General features: G+C 40.6%; 2 protein-coding genes across 3 annotated transcripts; one reads left to right on the top strand and one right to left on the bottom strand.

The window, feature by feature from the left end:
• Nucleotides 1–880: 880 nt before the first annotated feature.
• On the top strand, nucleotides 881–1,313 carry LOC147566846 (uncharacterized). The gene is made up of 2 exons (XM_086655834.1): nucleotides 881–931; nucleotides 1,023–1,313. The coding sequence occupies exons 1-2, from the start codon at nucleotides 881–883 to the stop codon at nucleotides 1,311–1,313; spliced, it is 342 nt and encodes a 113-aa protein (XP_086511960.1).
• Nucleotides 1,314–7,345: 6,032 nt separating this feature from the next.
• On the bottom strand, nucleotides 7,346–11,341 carry LOC147566845 (Putative methyltransferase family protein). Of its 2 annotated transcripts, XM_086653414.1 has the most exons (9): nucleotides 11,223–11,341; nucleotides 11,077–11,144; nucleotides 10,594–10,713; nucleotides 9,988–10,061; nucleotides 9,840–9,897; nucleotides 9,664–9,765; nucleotides 9,456–9,564; nucleotides 7,753–7,828; nucleotides 7,346–7,673 (listed from the first exon to the last, which is right to left on the bottom strand). In XM_086653414.1, the coding sequence occupies exons 1-9, from the start codon at nucleotides 11,312–11,314 to the stop codon at nucleotides 7,587–7,589; spliced, it is 786 nt and encodes a 261-aa protein (XP_086509540.1). In that variant the 5' UTR covers nucleotides 11,315–11,341; the 3' UTR covers nucleotides 7,346–7,586. The 2 variants fall into 2 exon arrangements, with proteins under 2 accessions (XP_086509540.1, XP_086509541.1); XM_086653415.1 differs by having other exon boundaries at nucleotides 7,346–7,828.
• Nucleotides 11,342–12,166: the final 825 nt, after the last annotated feature.

The following is a 12,166-nucleotide window of genomic DNA, read 5'->3' as shown; positions in this document are numbered from 1 at the left end:
ACCTCGATGTGAGGTCTGACTCCCAATTGGTGGTCAACCAACTTCAAGGCACCTACCAAGCCAAAGATGCTAGAATGACAACCTACTTGGAGCATGTCAAGGAAATCCAAAAACACTTTCAGGAGGTAAAGTATGAGCAGATACCAAGAACTGAAAATGGGCATGCAGATGCTTTGGCAAACCTTGGCTCGTCCATTCAAACCAAGGTAACACAAGACATACCTCTGGTCTTACTTCAGTGGTCAGCCGTCTGGAGAACCCCACAGCCAGAAGTAGCAGCTACAGATACTGCTGACACCTGGATGACCCCTGTCATACAGTCCTGAACAATGATGAGCTTCCCTCAGATAAGAATGGAGCCATAAGGTTAAAAGCAAAACCCGCAAGTTTTGGATACTCGACGGTCAACTGCTTAGAAGATCTTATTCAGGCCCTTACCTCATGTGCATCACTCCAGAAGAAGGTAAGTATGTTTTAAAAGAATTACACGAGGGAGAATGTGGCAACCACTCTGGCAGTCGTAGCTTAGCCAATAGGGCTCTGACTATCGACTATTACTAGCCAACCATGAGGGCTGATTCAATCGATCATGCCAAACGATGTGACAAATGCCAAAGGTTCGCTCAAACTTCTCACCTCCCTGCAGAAAAATTAAATTCCATACTATCACCTTGGCCTTTCATGAAATGGGGCATGGACATAGTGGGGAAACTTCCCACTGCCCCAGGCCAACGTGTATACATGTTGGCCATGACCGACTATTTCTCTAAGTGGATCGAAGTCGAGGCCTTCCACCAAATAAAAGACAAAGAGGTCATGAGTTTTGTGTGGAAGCATATAATTTTCAGGTTTGGAGTACCTAAGGAGATAGTCACCGACAATGGATCTCAATTCATTAGCTTTGTCTTCCAAGACTTTTGCAAAGACTGAGGTATAAAACTCAGCTTCTCAACCCCAAGGTATCCTCAAGCCAACGACCATGCTGAATCTTCTAACAAAACTATCATGAACTTCTAAAAAAGAAACTGGAAAAAGCTAAAGGAGCGTGGGCGGATCAACTATCGGTAGTACTATGGGCTTATCGAACAACTGTACGAACGCTAACAGGTGAAACCCCTTTCTCATTAGCTTATGGTTCTGAAGCTGTAATCCCAGCTGAAACAGAAGTCCCTACCGCACGGTCCCAATGGACTGAAGAACAAAGCAATTGGGTCGAGCTTAACCACAACCTCGACACAATTGATGAACTAAGAGACAAGGCAGCTATCAGAAACGCCGTCTACCAACAGAGAGCAGCCTCTCACTATAACTAAAATGTCCGAATCAGATCCTTCAAAGTTGGGGATTAGGTGCTTCGAAAGGTCTTTCAGAACACCAAGCAGACAGGAGCAGGCAAACTTGCTCCCACTTGGGAAGGGCCTTACCTCATCACTCAAGTACTGGGACAAGGAGCATACAAGCTCCGCTCACAAGAAGGTCTCGGCATCAACAACAGTTGGAATGCAAAACACCTAAAACGGTACTATTTCTAACTCAATTTCACTAACTTATTTACCCCTTTTTCCATCATTTACTGATTTGGGCGTCGGAGAGTCGATGGCTATGCCATCGACTTCCCTCCCCCCCCCCAAGGGGCGTGCAGGCAAACCAAGATTCGATTGGGGACAAGTGGAAGGAAACAACAATCACTTTTCCAAGCAAAAGTCGACAAACAATGCTTACCTCTCCAAGAGACGGACTAGGATAAACACAACTCCAAATCTAACCCACTTGAAGACAATCAGCTCTGCAAGCTAGCTCCGCACTACTTCAGACTCCGGTTCAGCCTACTGCCCAGATCTACAAGCCAGCTCCGCAGTGCTTCAGACCCTAATTCTGCCCAAAAGTCAGCCAAACTCTGCAAGCCAGCTATGCACTGCTTCAGACCCCAACTTTTCTGAAAGTCAACTCAGATTTGCAAGCCAGCTCCATGCTGCTTCAGACATCAGTTATACTCGCGTCGGTACATGTAAAAGTCATAACGTCAAAAGCTCTTTACTAAAACGACACCGCTCGTACCACATATATCTCTTGTAATTCAGCATTATTTTAAATACAACGATGTTTCAATTCAAATTTTGTCCGTGCAAAACAGACTAAGGGTTTTCACGCCGCGAAAGCTAGTCTAACCCTAGACCTTCTCAAGGTCCAAACTCAAACTAGGGGGAAAATGGACAGTCACCCCCACGGATTTCAGAAGCTTCATGACACTCAACATACACTGACTCGAGTATTCAAACAAGGCCAGTCACGCTTCGTCAAAAACACTCCAAGCTTTGGCCATGCCAAACATATGCAGGTATAATATGAACTATCTATAAAGGGTAATACCCTTACCCTTACGGATAAAAAAAAAGCAAACAATATAAATTATCTATAAGGGTAATACCCTTGCCCATATGGATATGAGGCATTCATCGGCGGAGCTCCACCCCAGCAGAACAGCTAAGTTCACATCAAAAACACTCGGCAAACTCGCCTTTCCTTGAACGATAAGCTTGCCCGTGTATCGATCGGCACACCAGCTCCGCCTCATTAAAAGTCTACGATCAAAAGCACTCGGCGTGTAAGCCTTACCTTGATCTGTAGCTCTGCTTTGCAAGCCTTCCTTGATTACAACAGGCTTCCTTAAAAGTCTATGATTAATAAGCACTCGGCTTTTAAGCCTTGCCTCGGTCAGTAGCCCTACTCTACAATCCCGCCTTGACTAACAACCCCACGTCACAACGTGCCTCGCCAAGAGCACTAGGCCTGCCTCGCCAGGAGCTCCGGGTTTGCCTCATTAAAAATTTAGGTCTGGACTACAGGTAGATACCTTGCCTCGATCGGTAGTCCTACCTCATGAGCCCGCCTCATTAAAATCTTTACATAGGATCACCTGGTAATGCCTTGCTTTGAAGTCCTGTTCCATGAGCCAGCTTCATTAAAATATTTACGGAAAGACTACTGATGCCTTGCTTCAACTGGTAACACTTTTTCACGAGTATGCCTCGTCCCGATAAGAAAGAAAGAAGAACAAACTCTTATGAAAGAGTCACCTGAAGAAAGAGGGACAACCATGCTGATCCACTCAGAGTGACCGTTCACATTGTATTTGTCCAAGAAGAATAAATGACGGACCTCAACAACTAGAGTATGACGCTCAGGCAATCAGACCAGAATAAAAGTACCTCGTCAGAAGTAATTATAAATGAACGCTCATGGGTGCTCACTGCATTGGTTCGTCCAACGTCGCATCACCGACCCGTTAAACGATCATCGTCGTCAAACGACCTGAAAAATCACCCAGGTATGAAGCCCCTCATTTTACAGACACGGATATATATATATGTATATATATATATATATATATATAAAGAGGGAACCACAAGTTAAAAATATATATATGTAAACATCTTTCTATATGCATGTGGTAACCAAGCATTAATAAATCCTGCACAAGTCACTTGCTTTGAATTCTCATATGTGCATGTGGTAATTGATAAGTCATGCACAGTTGACTAAGTCACCTGCTTTTAATTTCCTTATGTGCCTGTAGTAATAGACAAGTCATGCACAGTTGACCAAGTCACTTGCTTTGAATTTTCCAATGTGCAAGTCATGCACAGTTGACCAAGTCACCTGCTTTTAATTTCCTTATGTGCATGTAGTAATAGACAAGTCATGCGCAGTTGACCAAGTCACTTGCTTTGAGTTCTCTTATGTACATATGGTAATAATAAGTCATGCACAGTATCTCAACAAAAAAAAAATCATGCACAGTTAGAACAAGTCACCTGCTTTTAGTTTCCTTGTGTACACGTAGTAATAGACAAGTCACACACAGTTGACCAAGTCACCTCTTTTGAGTTCTCCTGTGCGCACATGGCGACCAAACATCATTTATGTTAACGCGATTGACCAAACCATATGTTATGAATAGTTGATCGGCTCAACTGTGGTAATTTAATTTACTACGATACATAATACACTTTAATAATCCTAGTCTAACCATGTCGATTGACTTAGTCAACCGTTCTTGACCAATCAAGTCCATCAAATTTTGTGAAATTATTTTTTCAAATTGAAACTAATCAAATAATTTCTTTTCAACGCACGAATGTTGGTCAAATGATTCATTTTAGCCATTACATTTCAACGAATGTATTTTTACTAATGAATTGTCACAACTTGTTGGTCACTAATCTGTAACCGCCCGTCGGTAATCAAGAGTGCTCAAGAAAATTTACAAAAGCGACAACTCAATCTGATGTAGTATTATTCATCTCCAAGCACCTCAGACAACTGAAAGCGACACTTCTCGCTACGACATCCCCACGGGACATGTAGCAAGTTACGAATATAACGAAACCAAATTCTGATTCAGTCTAGCGACTCTGAAAAACTACTCTCTAAACCTCCACACTCCGTCGACTTAGAGAGTGGGGGACAAATTGTATGGGCAAAAATATGTCACCAGGGGCGCCTCCAGAAATCCACGATTGATGGGCTTACGCGGTGACCAAGCCCATAATTTAATGACCAATGGGCCCGACCCATTTATCTTCAAGCATCCTGAAGCAGTGTTAAAGTACGGGAGTACGTCCGGCTCTGGATAAAGAGGTCCGTCCTCACCAGCAGACAAAGGACGGAAGTACATCCAGCTCTGGATAAAGACGCTCACACCCTCGGCAAATCAAAATACGGAAGTACATTTAGCTTTAAACAGAAGAAGTTCGTCCTCTCCCTCCTCAGCTGACCTCCGTTCGTATATTCGTTGGGGAGGCGTTACCGTCATTTAAGATGACAATATCCCGAATATATCTGTTAAGGGGTTACAATATCCATATTAATGGTACTAGCTCAAGCGTTACAACAGGCAAGGCAACAACTCACCACCAGGTGACAGATAATGGACTAAGGCATCTAACTACGGATAACAACACCCGACTTCCAAATTCACTCGTAACCAACTAACCACTTATTTTCTCTCTCCTATCGATCATCTAAACGACTGGCAGTCAATCATCATCTGCTCAAGAAAGACGAGCGATCATTCTCTCTCCTAACGATCACCTGCTCAAGGAAGACGGGTGATCATTCTCTCTCGGAACAATCACATGCTCAAGGAATACGGTTGATCATTCTCTCTCCTTACGATCACTTGTTCAAAGAACGCGACTGATCTTTCTCTGTCCCAACGACCAGACAACTAAGGAAGGACGATCAGACTACCGTTCATTTCTCTCTCCACACGACTAAGGGGTGCAAGAGCTTTATTTCACTCGACGGCCAGAGAACTAGGCAGGCATACACTCGACTGTACCATCTTTTCTCCCAACGACCGTCTCGTTCAAGCAACAGATCTAACTCCATAGCTCAAACTCTGGTTTATAATTCCTATTCATTATTTGTCAAGTTTACTGACTTGACCGTCGGAGCCCCCTTAGGCCGGCACCATCCCGGTGTCCCCTAAGATCTCACGATCACGTGTGTTATTGTCTCTTTTGTCACAGGTTAAGCCCAAAGTTGTCGTCGGTGCCAAAATTATTAACAGGTGGAGGTTCGACTTCCGGTCGACGACCCGGTTCAGTTGACTTCTTGACCCGCGATTTCTTACCCCCACAGAGATTACTCCCATGGTAGATGAGGGCAATTGGGAGTTTCGGGTGTAATGCTATCTTCTTTATAGATTGAAGGTTGTTTATTTCGACATGCATCTAACCGATACAAGCTTTAGTAGATCTAATCAAATTCAATCGCCTTTATCTTTTCAATTTGCTAAAACACCGGTTCATGGTTATGACGTCCTAGCTGATGACGGGATTTTAAGAAAAGGAAATGGGAGTTTAAGATGGAGCACACGATCAGGCAATACTAAACCCAACAAAGAAAGATCAAGTCTAATGATATAGATCTGTTGATTGAGCGAGTCGTAGTACTTCCAATTTCAGATCTGGCTGTGTATTTTGAGATTAGGGTTTTATATGTAGTGAGTAAAGGTATTTGAACTGTGATCTAAACGAAAATTAGTATTTTCGTACCTAGAGGGAGTAAGATGACAAAGGAGTTTGATTTCTAGGTTGATTTGGATTCGATTTGGTTGGATTGAAATTAGATTTGAGCTGGTTGGGGTTGAAGGAGAAAGGGGAAAAACGTATGGAGTTACATGACGTCGCTCTGGACCATCTCTCTCCTCAAAAAAACCTCACATCCTGTATAGATTGCCCATTTGGTAACCAAGTGAAAAACATACACAGATTATCTAGATTAAACTATCTTCATGGTTTATTTTTCAAACAAACGAGTGTTATTAACTTCACCTTGAACACAAGATACAAAAATTAGATTTACGATTACACTATTCTACTAAAACCATAAATCCACCGAAAGGTAAATAAAACACAAGAAACCTTGGCAACATATCAGCTTCTGAATATTACTAAACCAGTTGTTTTAAGAAAAGTTGATAATTCTTACATTTCAATTAAGCTTCTTGGGTTCTTCTAACAATTTGATAAAGTTGTTTTAGGAAGAGCAGAACGGATTGTTGCAAACACATGTTTGCAGAACTTGTTCGCAAACAAGTGTTTGCAGAATAGATTGTTGTAAACATATGTTTGCAGAAAAACGTAAGAGAAAAAACGACATCTCTAAATATATAATTTTTATAGACATCTGACATCTCAAACAAAAGTTATATCGATTTAAAGTTTAAAGAAAAATAAAAGAATTTAATTACATAAAATGACAAAAAAATGTATCTTAGTCTTTTTATACTTTTCGACCTCAATAATAATTTTCAAATGTTGTGCTTTTCTTTTTACTTATTTTCTATATTATTTTGACCTATATAGTTATTGTCCCTAAAAGCCCTAGGAGTGTTGTAAGTCAATCCTACATTGGTGGTGAGATAGAGTGTGGTGTACCTCTTCAGAGGTTAAGCACCCTTCCCTAGTGAGGCCTTTTAAAACCGTGAAGCCCAGGTTTGCCAAAGCGGACAGTATCACTAGCAGCCCGAAAGGCTGATCCGCACCATCTTATAACACGTTATCAGCACGATTCGCTCTACTATGATGTGGTCTTGGGAGGGTGTGTTGTAAGTCAATCCCACATTAGTGGTGAGATGGAGTGTGGTGCTCCTCTTAAGAGGTTAAGCACCCTTCCCTAGTGAGGCCTTTTAAAACCGCGAAGTCCAGATGTGCCAAAGCGAACAGTATCACTAGCAGCCCGGAAGACTGGTTCGCACCATCCTATAACAAGTAGAATATATCTTCCAATATTTTAGAAAAGTTCGTCTGATGTGTGTTATTTGGAAGCTTACACATAAAAGGAAAATTAATGAGAACCTGAGAAACCTTGACAAAATTTCATACCATAATCAGGTGTCATCCAACTGAGTTGGTAAAGTTGATCTCACAACAAAACTTGCTATTTTATGAAAACATTAAAAGAGAACAGAAATTTAACATAAGCCAAAAAGAAATAGAAGCATGAAGTTTTTGAAACTCTGCCATTAATGTGAGACTGCGAATAATGAGAAATCCACCGATCACTAGCAACCACTACTACTGGAAGTCTGGAAGCAGCAATGGTATATAGAGGCTTGCTCTGATTTTGGTTCCGAGTCCTGACAGATCTTGTATGCAGGAGAGCTGTCAAGAAAGTTATAGTTCAAGAATCAAGATTCTATTTGAGAGTGATCTCATAGATGACTCCTTCAAGATTTCCTACCAGAGATCTGGTTCCTGCTACCTCGTTTACTACCATTCCGTGTTTGATAGCTTCCTCTATGACCATTGCATCCATGCTGCAAAAGGAAAAGGTGAGCGACAATATACCAGAAAGAACCTGCATTTCAATAAAATATCTAGATTCTAGGACTAACACCACAGAACTGCAAAGTTATAATAAGACTATTCTTCTAAGCATTTAACGGGCAATAAGTTCAATGAAGCCAACAACTGCTTGGCCAGTTGGTTGTGCATCTACTCCAAAAACCCACAGGTATGAAGTTCGATTGACGCTGGAGGTGACATCCATCATTTATTGATTTGTGTTGAAGGGTATAAATAACCGTAGGAATGGGTTTCATGCCCTAGGATGGCCTTAAGGGTCTCTATATGGCCATATTGAATGCAATGACTCTTGTAGTCCATATCAAAAAAAAATTCAACGAAACTAAATAAAGAATATTTCCTCTTATTCTTTTTCGAACTTCTTTTCCAACTAAAATAGAAGCAAAAATTATAATATTTGACTTCCTATTAAACTGAGAGGATGTTGAGTAGGTGTAACAGTCCCACATTGCTCGCAAGAGTGTCTAGAGACTGGGCTATAGGTGTACGCTCAAGCTTAATGAGTACCGAGGCCTTTTGGTTGGGCTCGTGGTGCCTGCGCCAAGAACAAAACCCCGTACATGCATAAGGTGGTCAAAGCGGAGACAATATTGGTAACGGCTAAGGCTTGAGGCGTCACAAAAGTGGTATCAGAGCCGAGGACGGATCTTCGCTGAGGGTGGGGGATTATAATAATCCCACATTGCTCGCAAGAGTGTCCAAAGACTGGTTATAGGTGTACGCTCAAGCTTAGTAAGTACCGAGGCCTTTTGGGTGGGCTCATGGTGTCTTCGTCAAGAACAAAACTCCGTACCTGTGTGAGGTGGTTAAAGCGGGGACAATATCGGTAACTGTTAAGGCTTGGGAAGTTACAAAGTATTGTAATAGTCCCACATTGCTCGCAAGAGTGTCCAGAGACTGGGCTATAGGTGTACGCTCAAGCTTAGTAAGTACCGAGGCCTTTTGGGTGGGCTCGTGGTGCCTTGCCAAGAACAAAACCCCGTACCTGTGTGAGGTGCTCAAAGCGGAGACAATATCGATAACTGCTAAGACTTGAGGCGTTACAAAAGTGGTATCAAGGCCGAGGACGGCTCTTCGCTGAGGGTGGGGGATTGTAATAGTCCCACATTTGCTCGCAAGAGTGTCTAGAGACTGGGTTATAGGTGTACGCTCAAGCTTAGTAAGTACCCAGGCCTCTTGGGTGGGCTCGTGGTGCCTTCGCCAAGAACAAAACCCCGTACCTGTGTGAGGTGGTCAAAGCGGAGACAATATTGATAACTGCTAAGACTTGGGGCGTCACAATAGGCAACTCCGGAGTCCAAAACCACCTTTGTACGTCACTGGGTGGGTGGGTTTTCTGTTGTGTAACGATCCTAAATTCATTTTGTTTATCCAAGAAAAAAGAAGCAGACGACTTCCTAGTTCCTAAAGTATATTGACTACATGCCTATGCGTGAATAATCCAAAAGTCATCATAGTGGTACTAGTTTTACTTCGAATTGGGAGAATGACAGCATAACTAAATGTAGCCTATTTGATGGCAATCTTCGTTTCTTCAGTTCGAAATAATCAAATGCGCAAATGAGAAGTTCAACTTACGTCTTAGCTCGAGAAACATAAGCTAGTATGAATTTGCAGTTCCCTTCTCTAAGCCGAAGAAGTTGCTCCACTGAGTCAAAAAGCGGGCGAATACTACTCTGTTGAAAGCTTATTTATTGTCAAGGAAAGATAAAAATGAAACAAAACCATTATGAAATGAAGGAAGCACAAGAGGAAGTCGTCAATGGAATATATCAGAAAAGGATATAAATATCAGCTCCTAGAACCAAATCAAATCCTCCTGAATATTTCTGTAATATTTCGTTCATATGATCAGGATTTGCCCATTCTAGTTTTTCAGCTGCTAATTCTGCGAAGTAAACAAAAACGAGGATGTTAATTTATCAAGATGCCTGTTTGTTTTCCCATTTTAATTTCTCTTACCAGTACAATTGTTAGGGCTTCCAGAAGATGTATTCAGCTCTATATTTTTCTTCAAGATCTGAAATGGGCTCAAAAGATATAACTTTAGAATAAACCCAATTGAAAAAGTTACTAACAACAAAGGTTCCATTGACTTTTATGAGCTTGCCTTGATAACTTCATCGTTATGGTCCGTTAACAAAACCTCCCGGCAGAATCTGCTGCAGAGTATGCCAGTAAGACCTAATCATGTGCAAGAAACACTATCAAGTTCAAGGAAGTATCATAAAATAAGGGATGTACTTATTTTCAAATTACGCAAATTCTCCCTAATCATGATAATTTTTAGTTTATGAAGCAAAATTTGGGAAGGAAATTTTAATCTTTTTTACCCAACTTTAGATAGTGAACCCCTCAGCCATGTTTAATTGACATGATTAAAATGTGATTACCAGGAATCGCATTGCCAGATGGTTTTGGGTACGTGAAAATGCATAAGGAATCACATTCTCAACATAATAAAACCTAAATGGTTGATAGTTTGCAATTCCTTTTCCTCTAGAATTGTTTACCAAATAATCTACAAACATAATCAATATCTAGTTCTTTACTACCGATCCTATTCCTGACCAAATTAAACGGATAAGTAAGGTATTCTGAATATTATTGTTATTCCTGGTAATCGCATTACTTTCATGTACGCCAAATATAGCATTAGGGTTTATCAATTCATAAACATTAGTAGTAAGGAATATGTATGAAGTTCATCACTCACCAACACCAGAACCTAGCTCAATGACAGAACAACCTTGAACTACATGAGAGTTATTCGAAAGGTAATTAGTCAAAAGAACACACCCTGGCCAAACCAATTGCCCTGTAAGATCATAATCAGCTACAAAATAACATACATGGTTAGTCTATAATACAAATAGGTTGATTTGAAAAAAGAAATAAGAAAAGATAGCAAAGAACTTTGATTGAGAAAACATAAAGACTGATTGAAGGATATATAATCAAGAAGAAAAGGGTCGGAAAAAACAAGATTTGGGCTTTGAATCTTATGGACTAAACATCTGTATAAGTGTTTTTTTCAAATGAAAATTATTGCTACTGTGAACTTATTTAGGGGGTTGAGTTCAAAACCTAGAACTATAACTTCATGTGAAGTGAAATTAAAACAAGATTAGTGAGGGAACTAGGAAAATAGAGTACTAAATTAGTATGGGTTTTCTAATTAATCTGTAATGAAACTCACTTGAAGCTGATTGGAGACAAAGGAGCTGAAGAACGTGAGACCCAAATGTGAAGTTGGTGAGCTCGTAACTGCAAGAATAACAAAGAAAAATGGAGATTAGAATGTGTTGTTACAGGGGGAGAGAGAGAGATGGGGTGTGGGTTTACTTGTCATTGATGAAGAAAGACTCATCGAGGCAGACAATGTCATCTTCTTCTTCCTCCTGTTTCTTCTCCATATTTTGCTTTCCTGTTCGCATTTCATTTTCATTTTTCCAGTCTTCTCTCTATAATCTGTTGCTAAGGGGCACGAAAGATGTCATTAGGGGCACGAAAGATGTCATTAGGGGCACGAAAAAAAGGCTTAAAGGTTGGGGAAAATTTTCGAAACTGCAAAGACTTTGTCGAAAATTGATCAACATTAGTTGACTAATATGTTTTCAGGGAAACTAATTTGAGTGAGATATTTTTGTTTTCCTTTTTATTCTCCACAACTCCACCACTTTTTTTATCTACTCGGGTAATGGTAGTCGACAAATGACCATTACCGACAATCTTCAATATTTTTTAGAATCTTTTTTTTCCACCTTCAACCGCCATCACCACCATTGTTTTTCTCTCTTCCTTTCCTTCTCTATCTTCTGCTCCCTCTACTCATTCTTTCTCTTTTTATCTTTCTATTCGTTCTATAGCCTTTTTCTAGCTAGGAATCGCCGGAAAACGACACTAAATAGAGGGGAAAATTGTGATGGTGGTGGTGGTAGCCGATTTGGCATTAGTGGTAGGAGACAAGGAAGAAAAAAAAAATTTGTTTCTCTTTGAAATTTTGCATCCCGAAAATTTGGTCAAAATTCACAATTTCGCTCTGAAAATTTATAAACTCTAAAAGATTTTCTTATTTTCCCAAAGCGCCGGTCTTTCAAAAATTAATGGTCCCTTGACTTCCCCTCAAACAAAACCTAAACCCAACGAATCTACATAAAGACCTGACTCCCGTTTTGGTTTTACCATGAATATTGTTGAAGTTCCCTCGGAGCTGGAATAGGTTACCAGACTCCATGTTCAACTAGAACAACTAGTAAACAAAACCATCGATACAACCTTATCATACG

This window comes from Eschscholzia californica, unplaced genomic scaffold, assembly GCF_041429995.1.
Source record: "Eschscholzia californica isolate CP2 unplaced genomic scaffold, dmEscCali1.0.p SCAF_1, whole genome shotgun sequence".
NCBI lineage: Eukaryota > Viridiplantae > Streptophyta > Magnoliopsida > Ranunculales > Papaveraceae > Eschscholzia > Eschscholzia californica.
Note: the sequence above shows the minus strand (reverse complement) of the source record. Positions and strands in the feature narration are given on the sequence as shown.